At 48.5% G+C, this 27887-nt stretch overlaps 9 protein-coding genes across 9 annotated transcripts; 4 read left to right on the forward strand and 5 right to left on the reverse strand.

Annotated features, from left to right (window-relative positions):
- Window positions 1-990: 990 nt before the first annotated feature.
- F4807DRAFT_438000 (trypsin-like cysteine/serine peptidase domain-containing protein) lies at window positions 991-2681 on the forward strand. The gene is made up of 4 exons (XM_047999093.1): window positions 991-1565; window positions 1614-2090; window positions 2151-2578; window positions 2640-2681. The coding sequence occupies exons 1-3, from the start codon at window positions 1259-1261 to the stop codon at window positions 2396-2398; spliced, it is 1032 nt and encodes a 343-aa protein (XP_047851239.1). The 5' UTR covers window positions 991-1258; the 3' UTR covers window positions 2399-2578; window positions 2640-2681.
- Window positions 2664-6220, forward strand: F4807DRAFT_438004 (glycoside hydrolase family 3 protein). The gene is made up of 5 exons (XM_047999094.1): window positions 2664-3118; window positions 3181-3237; window positions 3298-3400; window positions 3472-5020; window positions 5091-6220. The coding sequence occupies exons 1-5, from the start codon at window positions 3029-3031 to the stop codon at window positions 5608-5610; spliced, it is 2319 nt and encodes a 772-aa protein (XP_047851240.1). The 5' UTR covers window positions 2664-3028; the 3' UTR covers window positions 5611-6220.
- Window positions 6221-6948: 728 nt separating this feature from the next.
- On the forward strand, window positions 6949-8420 carry F4807DRAFT_221133 (NAD dependent epimerase/dehydratase). Its single transcript, XM_047994064.1, has one exon. It carries the CDS (start codon window positions 7282-7284, stop codon window positions 8179-8181), a length of 900 nt encoding a protein of 299 aa, XP_047851241.1. The 5' UTR covers window positions 6949-7281; the 3' UTR covers window positions 8182-8420.
- A 642-nt stretch (window positions 8421-9062) lies between these two features.
- F4807DRAFT_469937 (uncharacterized protein) lies at window positions 9063-11765 on the reverse strand (the record flags this gene model as incomplete). Its single annotated transcript, XM_048002771.1, has 4 exons — window positions 9063-9756; window positions 9811-10116; window positions 11559-11638; window positions 11697-11765. The coding sequence occupies 4 exons, from the start codon at window positions 11763-11765 to the stop codon at window positions 9177-9179; spliced, it is 1035 nt and encodes a 344-aa protein (XP_047851242.1). The 3' UTR covers window positions 9063-9176.
- A 1217-nt stretch (window positions 11766-12982) lies between these two features.
- Window positions 12983-14415, reverse strand: F4807DRAFT_438011 (S-adenosyl-L-methionine-dependent methyltransferase). The gene is made up of 3 exons (XM_047999095.1): window positions 14236-14415; window positions 13632-14169; window positions 12983-13555 (listed from the first exon to the last, which is right to left on the reverse strand). The coding sequence occupies exons 1-3, from the start codon at window positions 14357-14359 to the stop codon at window positions 13387-13389; spliced, it is 831 nt and encodes a 276-aa protein (XP_047851243.1). The 5' UTR covers window positions 14360-14415; the 3' UTR covers window positions 12983-13386.
- Window positions 14416-15363: 948 nt separating this feature from the next.
- F4807DRAFT_221191 (uncharacterized protein) lies at window positions 15364-17074 on the forward strand. Its single transcript, XM_047994066.1, has 4 exons — window positions 15364-15666; window positions 15724-16031; window positions 16154-16369; window positions 16429-17074. Exons 1-4 carry the CDS (start codon window positions 15429-15431, stop codon window positions 16762-16764), a joined length of 1098 nt encoding a protein of 365 aa, XP_047851244.1. The 5' UTR covers window positions 15364-15428; the 3' UTR covers window positions 16765-17074.
- A 310-nt stretch (window positions 17075-17384) lies between these two features.
- On the reverse strand, window positions 17385-19885 carry F4807DRAFT_453273 (uncharacterized protein; the record flags this gene model as incomplete). Its single annotated transcript, XM_048000433.1, has 5 exons — window positions 17385-18235; window positions 18293-18576; window positions 18641-18829; window positions 18906-19482; window positions 19720-19885. The coding sequence occupies 5 exons, from the start codon at window positions 19883-19885 to the stop codon at window positions 17385-17387; spliced, it is 2067 nt and encodes a 688-aa protein (XP_047851245.1).
- A 694-nt stretch (window positions 19886-20579) lies between these two features.
- Window positions 20580-22096, reverse strand: F4807DRAFT_221177 (uncharacterized protein). Its single transcript, XM_047994065.1, has one exon. It carries the CDS (start codon window positions 21773-21775, stop codon window positions 20792-20794), a length of 984 nt encoding a protein of 327 aa, XP_047851246.1. The 5' UTR covers window positions 21776-22096; the 3' UTR covers window positions 20580-20791.
- A 2722-nt stretch (window positions 22097-24818) lies between these two features.
- On the reverse strand, window positions 24819-27434 carry F4807DRAFT_463415 (uncharacterized protein; the record flags this gene model as incomplete). The annotated part of the gene is made up of 2 exons (XM_048001979.1): window positions 24819-26095; window positions 26147-27434. The coding sequence occupies 2 exons, from the start codon at window positions 27432-27434 to the stop codon at window positions 24819-24821; spliced, it is 2565 nt and encodes an 854-aa protein (XP_047851247.1).
- Between the last annotated feature and the right edge of the window lie 453 nt (window positions 27435-27887).

Here is a 27887-nt window from a genome sequence, read left to right on the forward strand (position 1 = left end):
GCTTGTACCTGCAGTAGCGCCCCGGAACAAAGTGAAGACTAGGTAGGTAATTTGCTCTACTTTTGATGGCAGCTTCTATATTTGATAGTATTACCGGAATATCATCGCGGATTGATCTCTCTGGAGTTTATACATATTCCATAAAGAAAGTGTTATTTCCCTGCTAAGATTGTTTTTGTTTATGGATCCTTCTAAGTTCCGTCGTTACACACATATTAGATTAAAGTCTTTGTTGGGATATTGATTACGTAAGGTAGTCACGTGTGGAGGGGTTGGCCACAAAGTGGCCAATTAGGTAGGTAGCTAGCTTATTCGTACACACACTTAACAAGAACAACACCAAGAATCATCGCGAACCTTGTTTTACCTGTGCTATTTAGCAAACCACCCACCCATGGCCATACCAACAGTCTTAGCAAATTCTTATACTAGTAGGTATAGCTTGGTTGGCATTTATTAGAACAATCATTAATTTGTTATCATTATAAAATTTCTAGGTTTCTAACTGACAAGTTTTCTAAGAAAATACTCTTGTGCTTGTGCCTGAATTTTTATTTTATTTTACCTAGGTTATTGTAGCACCTTTCTTTTCTAGGAATTCCATGTCCCGATTATGAAATCACCGTTTACTTCTCCTGTGTGGTTTAAGCAAACTGGCAGACCAGAAAGCGGTAAGTAACCTCCAATGCATGTACTGTAGATTACCTAAGCAGTTGTTCATTGGCATAAATTGTGGGTTGATACTTAAGGTCAGAGGGGTAGAGGGAAGGGGAGAGCGGTTTTTTGGTTTTTGGTTTTTTGGTTTTCGATTTTTTGGTTTTTTGGTTTTCGGTTTTTTTGGTTTTCGATTTTTTGGTTTTCGATTTTCGGTTTTTGGTTTTTGGCCCTTGTTATTTCAGCCGGTACCTAGGTAGCTTTCAATGAAATTTCACTTTGTAGGCATTTGCTGATGATCCTTACCCGATTTCAGTCACATTCCTGTTGTGTAATCCCACTTGACATTTGATTGGATACATCTACCTCTTCGTAAACGTGGCACACATGAATGTGGCATCGAGACAACCGAGTGCATTTGACATTTTGAATCAAAGCTGTCTCCGCAGTCAAGTCACGAATTATGTACCTATTCATTGTCACAACAAAATCAATCATGGCAACATAGGTAAATAAGGCCCTGGTACGAAGGCCTTCAAGTATAACTTCAAGTCAAAACCATCAAGACAAGCCAGGTCTGCTCTAAGACATCAAATCATACGCCATGATGGAGTTCATTGCTAATTTGTTCAAGTCTCTCTTAAACCACCTCCCCGCTAAGGTTCAAACCGACCACGATGTTATTTGGCCGACACGGCTCGAGTCATTCGCTCTCCGTCAAGTCCAGGGCGGAAGTCTCATCTTTTTGAACGGGACACACCTACCACGCCATCTAGAGATTGATGGACGAGAACCTCAAGCAATTGTGTTCAGACAACCACTCCCGTCTGACCATGAAGAGGCTTTGCTTGGCATGAACCTTAGGAAAGTCAACCCAGCTGTCGACGTTCTAAATGACGGGCCTTGTAGCGGTATGTAGCTCCAGCCTAGTTTATCTGGACATGACTAATGTTTTCAAGGGATTGTGAGAGTGCTTGCGACTTTCATAGACTGTTTTGGACAGCACTGGCTCGGCAATGGATCAGGAGTGGTCATTGACAGTGAACATGTCATGACTGTTGGTCATACTATCTGGCATCGGGAATACGGGCTTGCCGTGTCAATTACCATTTGTCGGGATAGTCGTGCCGGCCCAGATATCTACCATGTAGATGCCGGGGCTGTTCATTTCCAGTGGGCCGAGGCATCTTCGGCGAAGAATGACTTCGCCATTCTTCGTACTTCAAACCGTTTTCAGAGTGGGATTAAACCCATGCGCTACACAAGGTCACCAACTGCTCTAGCCACTACCAATGTCAACGTCTATGGTTTCTCTACCGACATGCCCATGGACCAAAATGGTTACTGGCATCCTCATCTTAGTTACAGCTACGCCACGGTTGAGTGCGTGCCTGATACCTATGGCCTACTTGGTCACAATGGAGATACATACCAGGGTACGCAACAGAATATAACTCTCTTAATATGTGGTTGCTGACTATGTTGGCTTATCATAGGTGCCTCTGGTGGCCCTGCCGTCGACAATTCGGGAGTAGTAATTGCCCTTCATAGGGGAAGCTACAGCTCAGGTAACGACACGAGTAACAGGGCAGTTGCCGTCAATCAACTTGGGAATGATATCGAAAAATTCAAGGAGGCGCTTGCAGTTATGACCGAGGGGACACCGGTAGGAGTATCGAGGATCACGCAGGGTGCTAAGTTCGGGCTCCGTGGCTGGATTGGGGCTTGTTTTCGTTGGGAGTAAACCGAAGAACAAGCAATGGGTACTGGGCCAACTATTGGTCGTAGTTGACGATGCTTATGAGAACTATGATGCGAAGGGATAGGAGCACGGGTGTGGATCGGTTGGGTTTGGGTGAGCGTTCATGAGGTACCTAGGTACGTATAAGCAATTAGGCGCCTAGGTATGTATTTAGAGATACAACTGAGAAAACATTATCTTTTATTAGCTAGGTAGATAGTTGAAACATGAGTGGGATTCCTACAATAGACTCAGAGCTGCTTACTTGACGTGCAGTATGTTACTTGCTATCGTACCTATGGTAGGTCTTAAGGTTCTGCTTTAACAGATCATCCAATCTCACTTCTACATCAATTCCAAGAGAATCTCTAGGCTAAATACCTAGCGTAGCCTCAACTGAGAGCCTGTTGACTTCAACCTCAGTACCTATATTTATAACATAGATTAAAAGACTTAGCCCCGCATTACTAATACTGTTTACATATTGAAGTCGTATTTAAGGACATTTTCCATCTTACCCGAGGTGTTCTAGATTATATACGGGTATGTATATATATAATAAACGTATGGAAGCGGCCCCCATACATCTATATTACAGTAAAAGTCCAGAATTGTGGTCGTTCTTGAGCGAAAATGGCTTATGGAATTCTTTTGAGCGTCATCGCGCTCTTCGCCGTGAAAGGGACAATCGCCAGGGACTTTCCAAACTGCCAATCCGGACCTGTGAGTATATGAAAAGGATCCCATAGCCCCTTATCATATATCCCTAGCTCACAATAAGACAGCTTGCTTCGAACCAAGTATGCAACACCACACTTGACCCATGGTCTAGGGCGGCGGCGGTAAGAACATGACTACCACCTTAATACAAGATAACCAGTTGTTCTAATCTCATTATTCAGCTCGTTTCCCAATTCAGCAGTAGCGAGAAGATGTCCAATTCCTGGGATAACTCGCCGGGTGTCTCGCGTCTAGGTCTCCCATCTTACGAATGGTGGAATGAGGGTATCTGAATCCCTTCCCCCACTTCTTCTTAAAAAGGGGTAAATACCTCCGAGCTAACAGATATCATCAAGCTCTCCACGGAATCGCCCGCTCCCGCGGCGTCGAATTCGCGAACTCCGGAAACTTCAGCTACGCAACGTCGTTCCCGCAGCCCATCACCATGGGCGCCGCCTTCGACATGCCCTTGATCCGCTCCGTCGCCGAGACCACCAGCACCGAGGCGCGAGCCTTCAGCAACGCCGGGCGCTGCGGTCTGAACTTCTGGACGCCGAACATCAATCCCTTCCGCGACCCGCGCTGGGGGCGCGGCCAGGAAGTGCCGTCGGAAGACCCGTACCACATGAGCCAGTACGTGATGCAGCTGATCCCGGGGCTCCAGGGCGGGTTGAGCGCAGACCCGTATTACAAGCTCGCGGCGACGTGCAAGCATTACGCGGGGTACGACATGGAGAATTGGAAGGGGAATCGGCGGTACGCGTTTGACGCGAAGATTAGCAGTCAGGACCTGCAGGATTATTACCTCCAGCCGTTCCGCGCGTGCATACGCGACGCTAATGCGCAGTCCGCCATGTGCAGCTACAATGCCGTCAATGGTGTGCCGACCTGCGCCGACCCCTGGTTGCTGCAAGATGTATTGCGCGGGCTGTACGGCTTTACCAGCGAAGACCGCTGGGTCACGGCCGACTGCGACGCGCTCCAGAACGTATGGACGGACCACCACTACGGATCTTCGGCGGCGGGCGCCGCAGCCGCGAGTATTAACGCCGGGACCGATCTGGATTGCGGGCAATTCTGGCCTCAGAACCTGCCTTCGGCATATAATTCCAAGCTCTTCAACGACACCGTGCTAGACAACTCGCTAATCAGGCGCTACGCATCCATGGTCCGACTCGGCTGGTTCGATCCCCCGGCCCAACAACCGTACCGCCAACTCGGCTGGGATGCTGTCGCGAAGCCCGAGGCCAAGGAATTGGCGCTTCGCGCTGCGCAGGAGGGCCTCGTGCTCTTGAAGAATAACGGCAGCGCGCTGCCTCTGACCGAGTCGATCAAGAAAGTCGCCGTCATCGGACCTCTAGGTACCGCCACTACACAAATGCAGGGGAACTACTACGGTATCGCGCAGAGCATTTCGACGGTGGTCTCGGCGTTCAAGGCGGCCGGTTACGACGTGACCAATGCTCAGGGGTGCGCCATCACGGGCTCGTCAAATTCGGGATTCTCCGCTGCCTTGAGCGCAGCGCAGGCTGCAGACGCAGTGGTTTTCGTCGGGGGTATTGATACAAGTATCGAGGCGGAGGACCGCGATCGCGAGCAGATTACTTGGCCGGGGCAGCAGATACCCCTTATTAAGCAGATAGCGGCGGCAAAGGGCACGAAACCCCTCGTGGTGGTGCAAATGGGAACTATGATCGATAGTTCGGAGGTTGTCGCTGAGCCCGGCGTCGACTCATTATTGTGGGCTGGCTATCCGGGACAAGACGGCGGTGCGGCGGTGGTAAGTATTCTGACTGGCGAAACGGCGCCCGCCGGTCGACTGCCTGTGACACAATACCCGGGAGACTATGTGAACCAGGTCCAGATGACGGACATGAACTTGCAGTCCGGTACTGGGAACACCGGGTAAGTAAATCCCCTTATTTTCCTTTTCTTCCGTGGGGGTTTCGGAGAATTTGACTAATGGGGCTCATAGCCGAACGTATAAATGGTACACCAAGGAGCCCGTATTTCCCTTCGGCCACGGTCTGCACTATACGAGTTTCAACGTATCGTTTCCCGAAGACCTCCCCACTACGTTCTCAACAGCAGACCTCACGTCGAATATTTCATTCACGGATATTGGTCCCGTAGCCTCGGGCAACTACCCTGATCTAGCACCATTCATTTCAATCCCCGTGTCAGTAGTAAACACAGGGAATGTGACGTCCGACTATGTCGTGTTGGCATTCCTAAAGGGAGAGTATGGGCCTGAGCCCTATCCAATCAAGAGCTTAGTAGCGTTTGATAGGATCCATGATATCAAACCAGGTGAAGCTGGAACGTCAACATTAGATGTTAAGCTAGGTGCTATTTCGCGCAGTGACACGGAGGGTGCCTTGACTTTATGGCCTGGGAAGTACACGTTGGTGTTGGATATCGATGACCGTGCGGCGTGGGACTTTGAGATCACGGGAGACCAGGTGGTTCTGGAGAAATTGCCGCCCAAGAAGTAAGCGTGAATATGCCTTTCACAATAACATGGACATTATATATGCGTGCCGCAATGTGCTATTAAACTGCGAAATTCGTCATGTTATCTTGGTTGTTGGTAAGCCTACTAAAGTCTAGGGAGGCTCGGATTGATATTGCAGATGCTCATCGCGTTCAAGATGGAGGTATGAGATCGGTTAGGACCGCACGGAGTATATGGGTTAGGAAGATAGGTGTCATTATGGAGGACGCCATAGGTTCTCCATCCTGTGATGACGGCTGAACACTAGTAGTCGTTATATGCGGATTATCCGGAATGACAGAAAGTTCTTGCAGGAGCTTCTCGGAGAAGTTTTCATCTGATTGACTCCCTGGGCCGGAACCAGATGTCGGAATATATGATTTTGTACCTCCCTGGGAACTGCTGCCCGCTTTCCGCCTCTTATTTCCCTGAGAAGGCATTGCCGTGAGCAGAGATAGAAATGAGTGTAGATAGGAGCCGAAAATGGCCTATCATAGTTAGCAAGAATAGAGATTACTTCCTCGGTAACAATGCTAAATCATGGGGAGGATAGGGTATCATAAACTGAGCTACGAAGTAAGGCAACACGGCGCAAGATTGAAGCGAACGTCATATACCACCATGACTGATATGGCATGAGGAATGTCGATCTTTCAAGGTGCGGCAGCAGGTTCCATTGTGGCTCAGCCACTTTCGGATCTGAGCTTCTGATTCGCTCGCTTTATGTCCCGCATTCGTATTCCTCGTTTAGACAAACTTACCTAAATAGGTAAGGTGAATGATCATTTCGCATATATTAGTAGTATCCTCACCTGGACCGGAGTAATTATCATCTTCTAACAGGGCTCTAATAATGCCTCCAAGTGTCATTTTGAAGAAGAGAAGAAGATGAAATTCCACAATGGCTACCTACCTATATATTTAGAAAAAGGTATCAAGTGCCCCAGAAGAATGTGCCTAGAACTCACCACATCAGAGCTAGTAGATGCCGAGGAGATGGTCTAACGCTAATGAACCCCACGGCTTCGAGAACCACCTTTCTCAATTTCAAGCAAATAAGCCTAGAGGTCTCGATAGAACTCTGCGATAGAACTCTGCGCAGGGGGACGACACATTAAGAATTTGAATAACCAATGGGAAATTTCGTGACTTTATTCACGCTCAAGTGACCCGGAGGATGGGCTTCACTACTCGTCCTAGTCCAAGTTGCAATTTTCATTCGGAAGCCTACCTTCAACTCTACCTAGGTAAGTATGCGTTTTACTTGATATTCATACAAATCTAAGTGGTTTGATTAACCGCCAGCCCAGTTTATTTTCTCATTTGTGATGGAAATGAAGAGAACAGCTTATCGTGCGATCGGTAAGTTAGGTAGCCATAGGTAAGTTACGGCAAAGTTGCACATTAGCTGTTCGAGTCACACAGGCAGAGGACAATATGCTGTCAGCAATCCTCCTGCGGGATCTGCGTGTTAACCATCAGCGTGTTATCGCGACATTGCGCAAAATGTACTTATTGGTTCGAAGTACCTAGTCAGCGAGTCTCAATCCACTGTCACGTTTCATTATATTACCTAGAGGATAGCCTTCCCTTCTATATAGGTAGGATGATTGCGTATATCGCAACTTTTCCATACCTCGACTTTTCTCTCCATTTCTAAATCATCAAAATCATGTCACCGTCGAAAGTCTTCGTCACGACCGCCACCGGAGTCCAAGGGGGAGGAGTCGTACGATATTGTCTTCGTGATGGGCATATCGTCTACGCTCTTGTCCGAAATCCCTCATCGCAGGCTGCCAAATCGCTCTCAGATCTAGGCGCAAAGCTGGTCGAGGGATCCTTAGAAGATGTAGAATCTCTAATCAAAGGGATGCAGAACACGGACGCCGCGTTCCTTAACCTTCCCGGTAGCGGACCTCAAGGGATGCCACCCAATGTCGAGTACACGAAGAACTTTATCAAAGCCGCTCACGCGGCCTCTGTACCCTGGATTTTCTGCTCTACAGTCGTGAACGCTGGCCAGCACGAGTCCATTCCCGGATGGGGCCCGGACAATCTAATGTATAAGTACTGGCTCGTCAAAGACGCGGTCGAGAATCTCGTGCGGAGCTCCGGCCTTCAACGCTGGACTATCCTTAGGCCAGCCACATTCATGCAAAACCTTCAACCACCGTCTAGTCAATTCCTTTTCCCGGGTTTCGATGAGCGAAGGGTCTTGAGGACGGCTTACGATCCCGAAGCGAAAGTGGGCTGGATTGACGGCGCGGACGTAGGAAAAGCGGTTGCGAAGGCTCTGTTGGACCCGGATAAGTACTCGGGCAGGGAGATCGATCTCGCAGCCGAGAATTTGACGATCGGAGAGCTGGCTGAGGAGATAGGAAAAGGTCTTGGGAAACCGGTTACTATAGAGCCGTATACAGACGATGAACTTGCGAAGATGGGACCTAGCGTTCAAATCACGGCTCAGAGATGGGCAAGCGATGTGCCTACCGGTCTTTCTGCCGAGACGGCTGCTGTTGAGTTTGGGTTGACTTCGGTGAAGGAGTTCTTTGTTCGAGATGGTCAGTTTTGAAAAGTTCTAGGCTCGACCGGGGCGTAGCATTTCAGTGGTATTACAACACATCTCAGGATCACCTTCGGTTCTCGGGGAGATAAGTTGGGCCTGACTCCGATGTTATATGAACGTCAAACTAGGTACCCTAATCTCATTTCCGGTCTAAGCGGTTCGTTTACTTGTAGGATAAAGTGTAGTCTGGGTAACTTCGAAGCTAAACACCCATTCGCCAGACCATCAAGCTAACAAGAATTACGCCACTGTTCTAGAGTCGCAGCATCTTAGTGAAGTCCCATGCCGTTATATTGATCATACGGGCCATAGCCCGACTTATCTAGGCGGCAGTGTTATAGCTGTTTATGACTATGAACCTAATCCGGCTCACCGAAGCGATAGCGAGCCGCGGCTGGATGCAACTTTGCGGCGTAGTCGCGAGAGTTTAGAGACATTTTAAGATCATAAATCCTTCCCTGCCAGGTTTTAAATTACTTCATTATATTCCGGATAGAAGCCTACCTAAATCGCGTGTAGGTATCAACTTCAAAGAATGCGCTTACTACCGGACCGTAGCGTTAGCTTTCGAGAGCTTATTGCTTATAAATAAGGAGCTATAATGTCTCCCGTTCCCTTGACCTGATTATGTGATACCCGGGTCTATGGGAAGGAAACATGCTATCTGGATTACCCCTTTTCTCGTCACGTGATACCCCTTAAAAAGTCGGCCTGCCGTTCGCTGACGTAGAATGGGCCATGCGTACTCTTTCTACAAGAAAATAAGACATATTGATCGGTAGTGTGACGAGGTAGATATGGAGTATATCCCATTCGACCAAATTGATCCTAATGGCTACAATTCTTGTTGTAATCACATATACCCAGTATGGGTCAGAACTCCAATGCCTGAAGAGAGTATCTTATTGATGTATGTTGGCTCTATCCATTTGAGCCTTGGGATTTCTCTTTTTACGGTCACCAGTTAAAGCGTTAAATGCAGCTGCAATTAGTGAGTCCTGTTATGCATCACACGCCCGGATAAACTGATCATCATCCATATCATCCAATAGGTGTTCGTCTAAATATCTGATTGCCTTCTCAATGTCTGACGACCCAGGTTTGCGACTCATCACACGCAAATGCTCATCAAACGCTAGCTCGAGCTCCGTTGTATTCAATGCTTTATTTGTTCTTTTAACGCTACGATTAGTCATTGCCTGGCGTATTAGATCCTGTTGTATGACCTTCCTTTTTATAGGAGGGGCTGAATCAGTATCAGTATCAGAATCGTCAGAAATCTTGTCAATTAGGTCGGGATCGTATTGCTGGCTGTGACGTTTGTGTTTAGGTCGACTAGGTGTATCCGACCCGTAGGGGCTAGAACGTTGACGGCTCCCTAGGGTGAGATCTCCTTCTTCCCCAGCCTGCCTGATGTAATTTCCAGTCGATATATCTATAGAGAATGTTTGAGCGTAGAGCTTCTCGTTGCCCCGGGGGGTTTTCCTGAGCCATTTAGCACCAGGATGCTGTTTTATGAATCTCTTCCATTGTTGATCAGATAAAATAGAGCACCCATTTTCGCTCACGTCGGCACCGTTACTGTAGTCACTGTTGATCAATGCTTGGTATTCTAACCACTATTTCTTTTCAGACTTGCGCTTCATCCTCATTGATTCGATGGGCCAGGGTTTAGTGGGCGAAAACTTATTTAATTCGTCAAGAAGGCGGAACCATGCAGGCCGCCAGATAGTCCAATGATCGGAATCGAATAGACCCTCGTTGGTGAGTGATGCCAAGTGTTCCATGTAGACTGCAGTTTCTTCTCTTGTCCACCTTGCTGTAGATGTAGGAGACGCAGCAGTCGATTTTATAGGAGCTCGGGAATGGTTGTCGTTAAGTGGTGGTATATGAGGTGTTTGTGAATCGTCAGGTTGATCCGCGGATTTCTCGTCTAGTTCCCTAGATAATCGATCAGCATTAGGGGAGGCAAAGTCCCTCCCCCTATTAGTAGGGCCATGCACAGCAGCCGAATTGGAGACTCGGCCCCCCAATTCACATTTAAAAGACCACTGGAAAGACATTGTAGTTGACAGTTTAGAGGATCAAAAACGGTTTAAATTCAAAATTCGTGAAATTAAAATCCCAAAGTAGAATACCCATTGGGCTTAGTTCCGTGGATACAGGGGAAAGAACGGTACACGCGGAGTATACCCACTTTGTATGGGTGGAATAGGTATCATAATCTGCCAAGATCTCGATTTAGCAATGCTCCAACCCCACCAATATGCACCAAGATACTTTTTCCATTAGAGGTAACGAAGGTAGAGAGATAGATCAAACCAAAAGCATAAAAATTAGCAAAACGTACAACACCGGGGATTTGCTGGTCGTCACCGACCCAACTACTGATCCGGCGATATTCAGTTTATCCAAGGGAGAGCGGACGGGATCCCGAGCTTTCTAAATCCTATGGTCGTACGTGACAAATTTAGTGATTAAAGGTATATATATCCCACTACCACAACTTAAAGCATGTATTACATAATCAAGTACCCACCCCCTAACCCCTTTTTTTTCCAAAAAAAAGGGGGCGGGGATGACATTTTGCTTAACAGCATCACACTGTCGCAGAAGCCATTCAAGATGCACATCGATTTGATTTGACTTGACTCAATTACCAATAGGGTTTACGTCTAAGTGGGATGCAATGTTTTTCAATTATCCAACTGATTTGCTTAATTTACTTAGACATTTCAGCGCAGCATGTCCGGCTTCAGACCCGTCACATTGCGTACTCAGGTTATCGCAAGCTCAATCTCCAGATCATAGGAGGATCAGTGATGTTAGCCATAGCTCTAGCGTGATGAAAGACAATATGAACACGCCCACAGCAAGCAAGCAAGCAAGCAAGCAATGGAGGGCGTGCAATGCGCCTTCTTGGCCTCTAGCCCCTAACCCGCACACAACGGGCCGACCAACAAACACGGCTGTCGTCATATCTGCTCCAGTGTGGATGTTGCTGTCAAACAACACTTCAATCCGAGTTCCGACCGCAAGCGTAACCTCGTGTAGAGCCTCTAGCGAGCCTTGGACCCCATCGTACTGCCGACCTCCGTGATTCGAAACAATAGTTCCGTCGACACCGGCCTATGCGGCAAGCTCAGCGTCGGTGGCGTCCTAGATGCCTTTCACTAGAATTTTCCATTCCATTCCATTCCCCACGGAGCCATTATGATTCATGTCAAGAATGCGCCATATCCAGCTCTCAAGTTAGGCAACCCCCTTTCTAAACAGTCTTAGCCCTATTAAAGTTGGAGGAAGGAGTAATAGGGAAATATTTCAAAAGTCGAGGTAGCATATGAATAACAAGGCGTATACCTAAGCAAATGGTATTTTCTCACTCCAGAGCACCATTCAACACGTCTTCGATACTATTTACTATGATGACGGCACCCACAATAAACATAAAGCCCTTTGGTTGCTAGAAATTTCGTAAGCCTTTGAGAAGTTTAGTGTTCTATTGGAAGGGGTTGACGTACTGTTGACCATGCGTTAGGGCTAGTTTGATTCGCCGCTGGGACAGGCTGAGACTCGAACGAACTAGCCATCATTTTCGACAATCACAACATCCATTGTAGGAATAGCATAGAGGAATTAAGATCCAGGGAGAATAGTATTAGATACCTAGGTATGGCGCCCTTGACCAACCTGTAGCAATAGTAACTAGATAACAGGCAGGTAGATAGACTATTAGAACTGAACGACTGCTGCAAATATCCTACCTTCTTAGTACCTATCAATGCAATTAGGTCCAAAAGGCGCTCGTCTAGAGTGGGTTCCACTTAAATAGTGTGGGCACCCGGGACACTTGACATTTCAGTTCACTTGGAGACGTCAGAATATTGGTGCGGCACACTTTCGTACTATCCGGACCATTCTGGAAAGGCTTTCGTCGATTTGACAAGATAATTCGGAAAGCTCGCGTAAAATCTCAATATGACATCTATCAACTGGAAATTTATCTATAATTTTTTTCCCCCGAGTCTTAAAGAACTAACGTTTTTAAGACACATTGGAGACGATAACAAGGTCTACGATAACTCTGCCAGGAGCATCAATATGCAAGGTAAGGGGTTGTGGTTCTTTTCAAGAGAGTTGCATCCTAATTTACTTGTCAATCCACGTCTATTAGACCGTGATTGGTGTCAGCAGCGGGGGACCTAGTGATTTCTAGAAAGCTATTGCATGAAGAGAGGGGATATGATTCCAGAGCAAGCCAAGACTTTGAAACCCTCCTTTGAAAAGTAAATACTACCTATGTATTCGGTAAAGGGAACTTTTATCAAGTTTGTGTCACGAGGAAAATTACGAGCAAGGGTCTAATGGCAAGTTTTACGTCTTGACCCTAATAGGGAAGAGTAAGAATAACCGACCCCGGGTCCCATGTGCTTGGGCTGAGACCCCGGACTCTTACGTGCGGTTCATTCCTCCATGATCGACAAGTCTAACCTCAATGGGAACTCCGAAGGGGTATGCCGCTTTTCTAATATACCTGGACATGTATATATGTAGGACTAGTACTACGTAAAACTTCAAAACTTTCGGTAGTGGGGATGATAACCGATGTAGGTGTGCCCTAGGAACGAGAGCCAACACGGTTATTCGCTTTATTAAGCATTTGGGTTCTACTATGTAGTAAAGCAGCATCCGGCTACCTAGGCAGGGGTAGTTGAACACATAGGGATCCAATATCAAATATGATACCATTATGCCGCCATCGTCAAGTTAGATGGTAGAATATGACGAGCCCATCATAGGCGGAGAATCTGACATAAACATTTATCACCTATGTAGATACCTAGATAAGCGAAAAGCGTCAGGACAAACGGAGCATGTATGAATGACAGTCCCATAGACTGCGTAGCCAGTCGTTCCATGTATCACCCCACACCACGTGTGGTAGGTATCTATATCCCTACCTAGACAACCCAGAGGCGCAAGACATTGAAACCCACACATGCTTACAATCTTCCGAAAATGTGCTTATGCAAGAATCTCGTCATCTACTTAGCCACGTAGTCGATCCTTGTTGAAAATTTATAGCTAGAGCCCTATCGACATCCGACAAGATACTTACCGATGTAAGGACGAAATGCACATATAATCGTATCCGGTAGTTGATCAAACTAGCCCCCATGTCACATCACACATTCTGGGCCACCTGCCATTCTAATCCTTCTGAGCTACAAAGCGGAGTCGAATGTAGTTGACAGTAAACGCCCCATCGTGCTGACGTCTCCCAACTCCCTCCAGTACTTCGATAACTTCTCTCACTGCAGCTTCGCGCTGGTCATCGGAGGGTAGAAGGGCGAGAAAGTCCGCGCCAAACAGACGAACCCTGCATATTTTCTGGTCAGCCGGTGCATGATTTTGCTTTTTCGTGGCGCGGAGATAAACGAAAAGCACGTTCTCACCATCCTCCAATCCCGCCACCTTCGTGGTTCGTAAGCACCGTCTGTCGAAGTTCGACTTCACCTTTGATCCACCGAAACCCTTGCCCCTCAACCAAAGTTCTCATAGCTTCAAGGCTTGGAAACCACCATGGAGATGCCTTTCTTGCTACATCAACCAGGATACCTCGATGAACTAGGGATCCAATGATGGCTGCGTGGACCTCCGCAATGTTACCAAGGCCTCCCAACTCGCTGACAAAAATACCGCCGGACTTGAGCGCATCATAGCAGCCCTTAATGGCGTTTGCTCGGGTACTCTCATCACGGAGAATCCAGTGTAGAGCAGCGTTGGAGAATATCTTCGTGAAAGAACCATTACACAGCCTTGCGTCTCTGTCAAGGTATCGACAGTCTACAACACGAGCATCGATGTCAGGGAATGTCTTGTTGAATGACTCGATCATATTAGGTGAACCATCAACTCCGACGATGCGTTTCACATGTGGCGCAAGCCTTGCTGTCAGGACGCCTTCCCCGCAGCCAACGTCGAGGATTTCATCTGCAAGGGAAGGTAAGGAAGTCAGTCGAGGTCGTATGCCGCGATCCCTGGATCCTAGAAGCCTACCTTGCGGCTGAGGGTCCAACCACTCTACAACCTTGCTCGTCAAAGCTGCCACGAAGGGAGCAACCGTTGTCCCGTATGTGTTAGCTGACCATATGTCTTTCTTTTCCGAAGCTTCCGAGACCATTTTCTCGGTAAAGTTAATATTATTAGGTACAATAATGTAAGTAAGGGTATGTAACTATAGGTGGTTTATTAGATGTGATACGCGGGTGCCTCGCTTTAATAATGAGTTTCGACGACCGAAAACATCCAATCCCGCGGGGACCGTTACACTGAACCAGTTGCTTGTCAAAATCAATCCATCCGTTCTGCAGAATGCGGAGAAGCCTGTCTGTTTCGAATTACGTAAAAAGGATATTGTCTACATCCCCCCCTTTTCTAAGCCTCATTCTGTTTACGAACAGGTCCTATTACCATCAACGCGGGCTGGCTGCTGACATGGAATGTGTTCATCGAAACCTGCCAGAATGTATGTACTCGGTCTTGATCTTCGTCAATTGGCCATACAGATGCGCCAACCCAAAAGCAATGTGAATCGGATACTGAGCAGCCAATGGCGAAGCCCAATGTGCAGAACCTTTTGCTAATTTATGCCGAAAATGTTTTCACGCGTCCTTGATTCCAATCTATGCCAAGTTCTGTCACTTCTTCAAGTTGTCTCAAAATATGCAACTAGCCTGGTAGCACCACATGGGCCTCAATATGGAGACACTATATGTCACCTGTCCTTCCTAATTAGACAGTCGAGTGGGATACGAGACTCACGAGCGGTATTCTAACGGTCAGTTAGGGTGTATGTACGCTTGAATACAAGTGAAGCAACAAACTTTGTTGGATCTTTGACCATATTGAGATTCAGCACATTTCTATAATCCTACCTACCTAAGGTATGTGACGCCGAATCCTTGAAGCTCTCACCATAAGCCCCATATTTTCGTGTCTCCCTGTCTGTAGGGTTTCAGGTAAGCTTTTAGTAAAAAGAATATGATACTTATCACTCATGAACACCTGCTCAGGCGTATATAACGTGTCTGTGTAGCCATATCTTAGCTTCTGGAGATATACAACAAAAGCTCATGTTCTACGAAAGATTCATCAGAAAGGTTCATTTTCTATTAAGGTATAAATTGGATATTTCCTGAGGACCACACGTTCTTAGTTATTTGGTTAAACCTCAATAACATCCGTACATTATGATTGAAGCCATATACGACACGTTCTCTACCTCCGGGTCAGTATGGGTTCTCCTATTGGCTCCTCTGTTTCTGGCGCTGCGGTATGTCTTAAGAGCCTTCAACAAGCCTCAGCATGGGAAACACTTTGAGAAACAGGACATAGAGCAAGAAATCGAGCCTTTGGAAATTTTCGATTTCCGCAAGGAAGCCCCTATCAAATATCAACCATATAAGACACAAGGCCATGTTACAATGGGTAAGCAGGATTCCATATATGCCACTTTTTGATTCTCGAGGCTAACCAACATACAAGGAATCCAAAAGCGCACTCGTTCAGAGTGGATTCGAATGGATCGTGGCTACTTAGACCGAATTAATGAGCGTTTGCCTTTAATTCGAGGGAAGCCTGAGTTCACCATTGGGACGGGCGAGAAGGTCAACCCGGCTATCGAGGAACTATACGAAGAAATTATGATCAAACACCTACCCGCCAGGTTCCCGACTATGTTCAAGGCTCGTGGAAAGACAGTCAAGAACTTAGCCACTGGTACCACTTACCCGCTCACGACTGCCGGAATAACCCACGCGCAAATGCTTGCATACATGGGAGAGAACGTTGAAGTGAGTAGCTATCATTTGAACTATTTGAAGTTCTAGGCCTTGACTTCGGGGATCTGCCTTCCCGGAGCTTGGGTGGTAGGAGGGATAGAGACGCTAGTTGCTAATCACCTCGTAATTATCAGGAAGACTTTTACTTCATGTGCCCCGACCATGACGGACAATACCGCTTGCAGGGCTACATCGCTTGTTTCCCTGGTGGTTTTTTGAGTCCAGCCCGAGTTGGTGAGTCTGTGCGGGAGATCCACAAGCCAGTTCCAGGCTATGAAAGGAAGCTTGGGCTTAGTGTGGATCGGTATTTTGGTCGGATGATACCTGGGGACTTCATTGGACGTATGAATGTAAGATAACCCTATCATGTTCTTCAAATTGCCTTTTATGCTAACTAATCGAACTAAAGTGGTCGTTACAAGTCGATGGAGCTGACTTGTTCCGGACGGACGGAAACAACTACTACCCCGGAACGGAGCAGGTAGTCTCGGAGTACAAGGAGGATCCGTCCCTCGACGAATGCTACTTGCGCGTGGAACACCAGACGCTCACAAAGCTACCACGGACAAGCGCAGTCATATTTACGGTGCGGTCTTACATGACCCCACTACACCAAGTGAAAGCTGAGGGAGATGGAAAAGAGTTAGCAGCAGCCATTCAGTCCATGCCTGAAGGGCTTGGCTATTACAAGATGCGCCAGTACTGGGGCAGAAAGGTACTTCCGTGGCTGATGGAAGATATCTAGTTTTTCTATGTTGCCAGTGGCAATGAAAGACGTGGAACTTTGCCCATCTATAAGAATCTTGATTCTTAGAGTGGGGTTAAAGCCGAACCTTTGCTAGTTAGTCAGGAAACATTACGGGAGCAAGTAAAAAGAAAATAAAAAATAAGAAAAACATATAAATTAGGTAGGCGTTCATTGGAGTGCTGGATAATAAAGCATTGTAACTTAGCGTAATTGTTGTTTGAGGTATGCCCCTTGACCATTAGCGTCCCCATTGAGCCATCGTTATACTAGACCCTTCATAATCCTCTTTAAAGCATCCAGGAGTCTCATCCTATGTTGTGTAAAACTACGAGTTATTGGAAATTACGTTACCATCAAGAATAGTCTAGTTCTTATTGTAGGTAGCGCTCCGCGGACAATATGAAAGCTCTGTGTGGTTAGGGTTAAAAGTGGGTCGGTAAAAAAGGGGTAAACATCAATAGGCTAAGAACGAAGTAGTTAGGTACTTACGTCTCAACCTTCACTAACACACCAGGCGGTCCCCAGGAAATAGTCACTTGAGAATTTCCAAGTGAAAGATGATTTCCAAGATCAGTTCACCAAAGTCTAAAATAGTCACCAAATCCCACCTTGACGCCCTAGTGTTGTATATCCCCCACACCCACGATATCGACATACTCCTCCGCATCCCCTAATCCCATCATGTCAACCCCCTGCTCCATACACACACCTGCGTCTCCATCCGTAGCCCATCCCATCGTCATCGTCGCCCACAAATCATGAAAAACAGTCGGCTTCGCAAGCCCATCCGCGGATCCCAGTCCAGCCGCCGAGCCAGCCAGATTCGCCGCCGCCGCCGCCGAACCCCCGTTCAGCGACGACGTCGCGTACGATGAACCGGCGAAGTTCATGTTACTCTGCTGCCCTTCCCATAGGGGTATATACTGATCCAGACTCCCATCGAACATAGGACACTGACGCGCTCTCCTGCTCTCCTCCGCCGCGGCCGCCGCAGCCTCCAGGTCCGCGCTCTTCTTCTCGAACTTGGCCCTGAGGGATCCTAGGACGACCTTAAAAGCGGTGACGACATCGACTTTCTTAGAGTTCTTATCAGTAATAGCGTCTTTTCCGTCGCCGTCGTTGTTGTCGATGGTAGACAGTTTAGCCAGGACGGCGCCGAAATCGAGTGTTTTCCTGCCCTGGACGTAGTCGTAGCTCGGACACGACGGAATGGGGAAGGAGAGCCGGTATGCGAGGATGATGATTAGGATGAGCCGGCCGATGTCAACGCTGCTGAAATAGCCCATTTGCTCTGCGGAAATAGTCACGGTGTAGTCGAGGAAGGCTCGCGTCGTGTATGTGGCGGCCTGCAGCTTGGCGGCGTCGATTAAGGGGTTCTCGGCGTCGCTTGAACGAGGATGGAAAATCTGCATTAGCGGCGCTGCGAGGATGTAAGTATCGGCTGCGAGTGACGACATTAGAATATTCGCTACGTTATATCTCTGTTAGTGGCTAAATGAAATATAATGATAAGGAGGGATCCCACGTGTAGTCGAGAGGTGGCTAGGGATCCTGCTCTGGAAATCCCGTAGCTGTGTCTCGAGGCCAATGCGGACGAAGGTGCGTTGGTGTTCATTCTGGTCAGAGGAGCTGGGCTTCTTATAGCTTCTATGTAATCCTTCGTATTCGTTGAGTATGTGTTGCAGACGGACAAGCCAAGTAAGGATATGATCCTGTTGTAGGTCACTATTTTGCTCAAGTAAATCGCAACATTTGGTCATCCATGACGTGTATGTTAAACTGTAGGGTTTTGACCATGTCCATGAAGAACTGCACTAGCGTTAGACCTGAAGGAGGGGAGGCTGAGGGGGAGTTGGCGATAACTTGAACTGACAATGAGACATTGTAAAAGCATGCAAGGTATGCCCTGATACCCTGAAGTTTCATTTCTCTTCGCTCGGGTGAAAGCGCCGCAAGGTTCATATCTTTCTCCTCGTCTAACTCTAGGTCATGAACTATGTCAACAGCCATGCGCAGGTATTGCACTAATTGTCTGTTCTTTGGGCGTAGATGAAACGGGTACCTGTTTCGTATGACTCACTCATTAGAATGGCCAACCTCGTGTTGTATAGGACTCAAACGAGGCCAAGTCAGCTTACCAAGAACAGTAGATAATTAGACCTTGTAGTAGCTCAACGGATCTTTCACCTCCGGCGACGAATTTCAAAGCTAGAATCTTACGAAATTCATCGTCGTAGAGACTGTGACCCTGTAGGCTCGTAGAGCAACTCGTCACGGCGAGGATAGCTAAAATCACGAATGGCGTGTTGCGGGCCATAGATCGAACGTCAGCGTCATCGGGCAGCACGATGCACGGACAGTACGGGAGCGTAGACCGGAATGATTCGAGCAGCTTTGCCGCCGAGTCGAGGTTGAACTGCGGCTTAATAGCCAAGCTACTCACCGGCCGCGAGTTCGTCGACGTCGTGCTTCCCGTCGTCAACGACGGCGTTGGCATCGAGAGGTCGTTAAAACTGAACATCTGTCCGGCCGACGGTGACATTATCGCCGAATCATCTCCCAGCTCTTCGTCTTCGCTAGACGGCACGAGGCTGTCGATGAAGCGTTCGTGCTTCTCCCTAAGATCGTCGAAATTATCGCGCAGGTCATCATCCGCCGGCATGGTGAAGTCGATGCTGAAGGTCTTGCTTGGACCAGGCGGAGGAGGAAGAGCCTCTGCGTCTCTGATACAATTAATATCACAGTCGACTTCATCCAGATACTGAGCCCAGGTTGAATCAACCAATGGGGTCCCCTTAATGACGGATACAAGGGGGGAAAGGACATAGTACTCACGGCCGTGTCGAGAGCTTGGGCCTCCTGGTTCGCGGACCGGTTCTAAACACGCATTCCCGCTTGAACTCGGAGCAACTGTATAGCACGAAGTCACATGTCTTAGCCTTCAACTAGCACCTTTGACGACCAATGAACTAGTAATGATGGCGCCATACCGCTTGCATATCCCTGGTTGCGAGCTAGGTTGGCATTTAACCTTGGAAATCCGACATGCCTCGCAGGCGTAATTCATTTTGCTAGGCTTCGGCAGGGCCCGCGCTTGCGGGTTATTTGATTGCTCCATTGGAATAAAAGATCTTGTTGAAGATTGTGATGGCGACACGATTAGCTACGAAGTAATGATAGCTAGACTAGATCCTATGTATACAGTTGGAAGACAGGAATGAAGTTGACGTCGTTAGGGTGAGATGAAGGAACACTATCGAATCTGTTAGTAATCGAGAATTTCCCATAGGATTAAAGATCAATAGTAAGCTGAGTAGGTAGGTACCTAGCTGAGAAGTCTGCATTGGACTATAGACTCCAATTCAAGATGGATGGTCAGCCTCAGCATTTTTGCGTTGTCGGAGGGAAGGAGAATCCGACGGCAGCCAAAGTCCGGGTGCGGTCGGCGTTAGATTTTAGTGGCGGACCCCACCCGGGGTTGCATCTTCCCGAACGGGATATTGCGGATCGGACCTTTGTAGGATGCACCTGCTTCGACGAATGCCAGCAGTCTTTGCTAGGTTTAGCTCCCGTTGACCAAATCCTTAGCGTCTGCCGCTAAATCCATCCCCCCTATTCTGGAGCAAACCTGCGAATGATTGGCGGATGATCAACTTCAATCTTTCCTCCGCCTCTTGTCGTCGCTTTTTGATCCCTAGATCGACATCACGTAGAATAGCGAAATACATCTCAGATAGGTGGAGGTATTATATTCCGAGGTATAACTTACATCAGCTCGTCGTGAGACGAGTCCCAAGAAGGTGTGCGCGCACACGGTGTCTATCTTACCCAAGGCCCATCGCGTGCAGCCTCGTTGGCTAGGTATGTACATATAATATAATTGTATACTTACACGCAAACAAACGCACACCTACCTCATCGCACATACATCTACCTCACCTTCCATTCTTTTTCTTTTCTTTTATAAGGTGTATCATAATGTTTCGTAAAACCCCTCTTTTGTTGCGTGAGGGGGTCGTCAAGACTATAACGCCGCTGAACCTGTCACCGCGAGATATACCCCGACGGCAACCCCTGCGATGATCATCATTAAGGCTGCGCCAGCGGCCCCCACGGCCGCCATCATGATCTTCCTCTTCTTCCGCTTGGGGGCCGTCTGCCACGCCGTGGTCCCTCCTTCCAAGCAACTGCGCTTCTTCTTCTTTTTCCTATCGCCCTCCGGCTCCGGGCTGCGAGGAGGAGTGCCAAGAGGATCTGTCGGGTTGTAAACTAGCGGCGTCGTTGAATCCACGCGCGAATTTGGTATGCTGCTGGTATTGCTGTATCGTTCTGGAGTGCGCATTCCCGGTGAATACGGAGGCGGCAGCGATGATGGGGGAGGAGAGAGTGGTGCATCTGGGTCTACTACCGATTCTCTGAATCCTCTAGAATCAACTGTATAGGAGCGTTGTCGCCCTCGGGGAGGCGTCATGGGTGTCTCCAGTGGATTTGACGGGACCAGTTCAGGCGCTTCTATGGGGGGATCCTTGACTTTGGCACCTGCAGGCACTTGGACACTCTCAAGGCCGTTTGTAGCGGCGATGAGGCTGGCCAACTTCATCTGAGTGGGAGTTGGTGGCAGAGGCGTGGTAGGAGGCGGTGACGGAGGGGAGAACCACGAGTTGACCGATTTTACCGACCGCGACGTTCGCGGCGGTGAATCTAAGCACGGGGTTGAGGAGTGTGAGGTTGTCGGCGGTGTGTTGCCGGGTGGCAGCGGAAAAAGTGACGGTGAAAGTGAGACAACACTGTTACATCTGGATGATGCTGAGATTTCCGAACACGTTGAGACGCCGTCTCCACTTTGGTACTGGAAATCGACGGTAAGTGCATGAGGTCCGGCGAGAAAACTATTCGATGCACCATTAGTGCGATTTTGAGATGGCACGGTCAACCTCGGGAGCGCGGACAATTCGAGGCTCTTCGTCTTTCCCTTCGTCTCCTCGCCCGATATCTCCTCACCCGACATCTTTGCGGACAACGGGTAACTCTATGATCGGTTCTCCAGTATCACTCGATGAGTGTAAATTCGTTGATTCGAATTAAAATATATATATTATTAGGTATGTTTGCACCAATCTCGTTTGTTCGAGACAGTGACAAGTCGGATTCGTAAGGAGGGTTAGGGTTTCGGTTATCAAGCTGTTGTGTAGCAGGTGTGTGTATATATACGACGTTCTAGACAATCGTTTCTCGTAGATTCAGACCAGATATAATGAAAGGCAGATCCAAACAGTTCGTAAAACTCAATTCAAAGGAAGGACGATATGACCATATTCATCATTATATCATCATCATAAACATAATCATTTAAAAGAAGGGACGTAACGGTTGAGCGCGGGCGAGGACAGAAGTATCATGATCTTTCTTTCTCGCGTTGTTTCCTCTTTTGCTCAGAACCGTTCAGCTGTAAAAGGGTGCCATATTGCCGGGAAGGAGGGCTTAAGATATAAAAGTCGATGAGATATGTGAGTCCTGACAGATCGACCCGTGCGACCGCCTCGCTTCATGCAAGGCACAGGGGAAAGCGGATCGTAAAGGAAAAAGAAAGAGAGCAGAAAAAAAAAGTTACTGGCAAAAAGGAACGGTGAGGTTTCTTCGCACGGAATCCCTCATCCTTCCCAGCTTTTTTTCTTAGCCTTCTTTTTTTCTCTAACGGCTCTCACATCATCAATACTACCTACGGCACAGTACAAAAAAAGGAAAGGAGACCTAGGTACTAAACTGAAGAAGAAAAAAACGCCAATGCGGTCATCAATAGGCAAAGGGCTCCGCGTACAGAGTTACCATGCTGCCATGTAGCCCCGGCAGTTGGACACTAGATCGCTTCAGCTTAGGCTGCCCAGCCCACGCGGTCCACAGGCCCTACCCCTGCGGCCAGCCCAGACCCCTGGCTGGCTGGGTCGAGAGATCATTCAATCACAAATCGTAAAAGCCCCCAGAGTTCCGGACCGACAGGCATTACACCGCATCTCCTCAGCCCTCCAGGCCTTTCATTTTTCGACCTGTCGACCTCTTCAAGGTTTCTTCAGGCCGTAACACGCCACCCGATTGGGCCCCGTAAGCCTCGTAAGCAGCCCTGGACTGCCCTGACTTGCCCTGGCTGCCCTGGACAGCGCCCTGGGAGAGAAACTTCTGTAGTCCCCCAACCCCGATGGATATTTGGCGGATTGGTAACCTAGAACTGGTTTTCCGATGATGAACTACCGTGGCTGCTACGACAGCCGCTGGCTGCCTACATGCGTACTGCATGTACTTGAATGAGACTCACATATCCGTATGTCTAGGACATTACATCCCATATGGATCATATGGATACCTTCATCCATGATGTCTTAGCACTGGCCTCGCATTGGATATCTACAGCAAGTTTTTTTTTCCAGCACGTCTCTAGCACGTCTCCTAGCACGCCTCTAGCATTGTCCCCAACATGTCCCCCAGCGAAAATGTGGTGTATGCGCGCCTATCGTACTGCCCGTACCGCCTAACTTTTGGCTCGTACCTTACATACGAACCCACCAGCCTGCCTATGACTCCCTCGATACCTAACACAACCCACCGCACGGTTCAACTAACCACCCAGCCATTCCCGCAGGATCTCCCCCGTTCCGGTGCGTCTTGCGCGTGTGAAAGGTTGTGCGCGTGTGAGGTTCAGCACTGTACCTGCATCTAACCCTCTTAAATTTTTTTTCTCTCAAGGGAAAGAAGAAAAAGAAACCAATTAGACTACACTATCCTTCTCAGGTCCCCATCGTACATCCCTCCCACATTATCTCGCAAACCGCGAGCAAATTAATATTCAGTTAAGTAAACCTGGGACCGCCCCCCCCCCCATGAAATCAGCCCAGCCCCAGCCCCGACCCAACCTCCACGAATCGCCATCGCGATCACAGCAGCAAAGCCCCCAGTCCCCGGGCACGTACCTAAAACGTGCATGCCGCATCTCGCTCGCGAAGCAAAGCAAGATACGAAAAATATCCATAAAGACACATATGTAAGCATGTAAGCCTACATATGTAGGATGTACATAGTGTGTATCTGTGTATCTCTATCCATCTATCCCCATAATGGAGACTGGAAAAAACGTGATATTGTACGACCAACTGCGTCATCGTCGTCGAATGGGGGAAAAGACGGGGCGGCGAAATTCGTGAGGCTTTTCAATAATTTCCGTCTTTGGAACCTCTTTCGACATTTCAGCGCAGCCGCATCAATGCCGACTATACCTGGGCCAATATTTCAGGCCAACCTTCCCATCCGCTCGGAATAGCTTTTATTCACTAGCATTGTACATACGTACCTAATACGGGCAATGCAAAAGTTCTGCACAAAATGCGAAGTGATTGTGCACATACCAGTCTGTACGCTGTACTCCTTCGTATCTGATCACAAGCGGAGCTTGTGGTCCACATTATACTAACTCTGCGCAGCGGATCTGACTAAATAAGTCTACCTAGGTACGCTATGAGCTTTCTCGCGCCGCATGCCTGTTATACATACATAAATATGCACTGTGCTACTGCACTTGCCATGCCGAGTACCTCCACCTAACCTTGCCTCAAGTCAGGACGGGCGGACCACCAACAAGCTTGGAAATGCTGCAGTAAGCACGGAAGTCATCAGACCATTTTGAATTCAATTCGATTAAACATTGCCTCGAAAGATTGATCGAGCTATTTACGAGTTATCCCCTATCTACGCCGGCGCTAAAAACGTCATTCCTTAAACATGCAATTGGTCTTTCGGCGCTGCTCATGCGTGAAAGTCGATAAAATATTTGTACAGGAAGGCCGAACCTTCGGGCGGTCTTCGTTTGAGAAAATAATAGAATAGTCATCCGTTCAGCACTCATGGGATCCATAGATCGGTCTATGGCGTAATGCGTATCGCAAGATTGCTTGCTTGTTCATGCTGTTCATACCGCGCCGTGCGGTTGGAACTTTTTTTTTTATCGTTCGGTCGTCCGGAAAATTGTTCGGAAAATAGGAATATGAAAAGTCGGCGAAGTCCGCTCAGCCGGTACGGCCACCGACTCTTCCGGCGCCTACGTCGACGAATAGATTCACGAAATCAATCGTGTTCCCCCCACCGACGGTGACGTTCGTTGCTTGATTGGTCGTTACGTATGAAGTTGTATTCCGATCGCTCTCAACGCTACTGAAGAAGCTTTGAACTGAGGTCTGAGCGGTCGATGCATCGGCTAGGGTCTTTTCCTGAAAGATATACAGGACTGCTACGCGAGCAAAGTCGGCAATTTCTTCAGTCACCTTGAAGGTGGAGGTCGGCATGGCCGTCGTACTTGGGCTGATTGAACTGGTCGTTAGTTCCGATGTGATGGCCGGGGCCGACGTCGGAACCGGAGTAGGAGATGATCGTTTGGAGTTGCTACTACCTGATATGGTTGTAGCAAAGATCGTAGAACCGGAAATTGTAGTTGGCGCTGTTAAGGTTGTCACTATAAAGCTCCCAGAAAATCCACCGGTGCCTTCCGGATTGTCAATTGTCAACGTGATGTCGATATCCGGAGACACGCTAAGGGTAATTGGCACGGCAGCCGCGACTACAGCAGCCTGTGCGAGTTCTGAATCCGAGCTCAGATCAGATACCTCGGCCGAGGCGTCCTGAGTTCGAAGTGACTGTCCATCGAAGGTGACCAATGCATTTTCCGTGTTGCAGGAAAGATTTTCTTTGTTGAATTTCGATTGTATTACGGTGGCGATGAGAGGGACTGAAAAGTTAGTCTGAGCGTTTTGGATGAGACGAGGTATTGCCTGGCCGATGGTAACGTTGTTGATATTGGAACCTGACGTGCTGATTGATGTTGTAGTGCAGCCTTGCGAAGTAGGAATCGTGCAGGTTGCGCCGGTAAATCCGTTCGAACATATGCACGAGCAGACGCCCTGTAGGTCAATGTTCGTGCCGCCGTTGGCACAAGTTAATTGCGCCTCGCAATCTGAGATGTCCGGCTGTGCTGTGCTCTTCGCCGCCGACTTGTCGATGACGAGGAGTTTGACCGGGATCACAACTGCAGCTGCTATTATCACCAACAAGATGATGAGTAATACGAAACAAGTCCAAAATGGCAACCCGCAACAACGACGCTTCTTCTTCTTTTTCGACCCCGTCTCTGAATCCACGGTTTGCTCTGTTGATGCAGGGGGGCCACGGAAGGACCTTCGTCCTAACGGCCAAGCCGTTGATGCTCTGCTTTGGCGTTTTCCATTTCGACTTGCAGGGGGCGGAAATGCTGCTAGCATATCAGACAAGCCGGACTGGTGCCTCGTTTCATCTACGGAATTAGTTAGCATTAAGAATATGTAGGAAAGTGAGTTATACGAACAAGAAGGGTCCTTGTCAGCTTCATTACCGTAGACCTCTTCTGGGAAGTCGAGTTCGTCAAAACGACTCGCTGGTCTACGGCCCCTCTCCATCAACGCCGCCAGTCTTGTTGCCCGTCGAATTAAATCTGGTAGACTCGTCAAGCTCCCTCTAGCCTCAGCTGCTCTCACTGCATCCATATCCAAGCGCGGCGGTCGTCGAATAGCGGAAAACCTAGCCGGCCTTGGCGAAGGAGTAGCTCTTCGTATTGACGAAGGATCCATGGCACTGGCACCCTCGAAAGCACTCAACATATTATCCGCAGTCAACGCGGTACCAACGGCTTCTCTTGAAACATTTCCAGATGAACTTGATGAGCCATCGATATATCCAGTGCCATCTCGGAATGGCCCACCTTGGATAGGCATCGGCGCCGGTCGCGACGTCGAATCCCTCTTCTCCGCACTTCCTGTAGTTACTAGAGCCGGTCTTCCTCTTTTTCCTATGCTTGCACTACTCACTAGACGGCTGTCATCTGCGTCATCACTAATGACAGACTCTTCTGCAATCGTACTATCGATAGACGCCGCGTTCGGACTGTACACTACCGGTGATAAACTACCAAAGCTTTCCGGTATTGCCGCACTGGATGCGTAGGACGTATGTGACCGTGTTCTAGGACTCTCTTCTGGGATTGGCGATACGAACGACGCGGTCGAATAAAACGATGAAGCTCCTCGTCTTGAAGACGGTGGCGGGCCCAGATTCACGCTTCTTCTAGATGGTGGCGGCAGCGGAGGCGCAGCAACCGGTAATGGAAAATCCGGGATGGTTCCAACCGAAGAGTTAGTTGATTGCCTCGAGGACGTGCTTTGTATCGTATCGGGTGCTGACAGCTCTGATTCTCTAGCGTTCTGAGGTATGGACTGGAAGATGGGCGTGGGTTCTTGTAAATGAGAGCCGTCCAAAATCGAAGGTACTCTGCTAGGCCGTGGAGGGCGTTGAGGTGGTTGTGATCTTCCGGGTGGCGGTCGGTATGGCTCCGAATCGGCAGCAGGCGGTGCTGATATAGGTCCACCCAGCGGCCACTGCGGAAGTGGTGTCGGTCTCGATATCGCCATTCCAATCTGACCCTGTCCATCCCTAAACTGCATCCCAGGTGGCGCCTGAGGCCGTCTTATCGGAGGCTCTGGAAAAGCTGATATATTCCTCCTCGGCGCACCCGCTTCAGCTAACTCCCTCGCTCTTTTGACGGATCCCCCCATGCCGGGTGGTCGACCGTTATTTCGTCCATTTTGGGATTGACTCATTTAAACAAACACTTTGGGAGGCACAAGACCCGAACCAGATCTTCGTTCCACTCTCCCACTTTTTCTTCCCAGTTCCTTCACGGCCTCTGCCGTCTATATGAACCGCATACGCGAGTCTAAGATCCACCATACAACTCCGAGTTCGTACAATGCCGGTAACCGATGGCCCGCCGGCAGGTGGATCGAGAGTCAAACGAAAACGAGCTCGGGAACTACTGGCCTCGTGTTCACCCCGGTGACACGGGAAATAACCTCGGTGTAAATGAAATAAGGGTGTCGCAAACGGAGAATTGGTTCAGCTCGCTCGACGGTCGTGGAACCAAATTGTCGTTTTCACTCTATCCAGAACAACGGTGAGGGAACCAAACGCGGTGCCGATCCTACTTTTTACCAAAACGAGTGGCGAGAATGAAAATACCTGCAGTGCTAAGCCGGCCGGTAACTTAAAATTAA

This window comes from Annulohypoxylon truncatum, assembly GCF_022578515.1.
Source record: "Annulohypoxylon truncatum strain CBS 140777 unplaced genomic scaffold F4807scaffold_32, whole genome shotgun sequence".
NCBI classification, from domain to species: domain Eukaryota; kingdom Fungi; phylum Ascomycota; class Sordariomycetes; order Xylariales; family Hypoxylaceae; genus Annulohypoxylon; species Annulohypoxylon truncatum.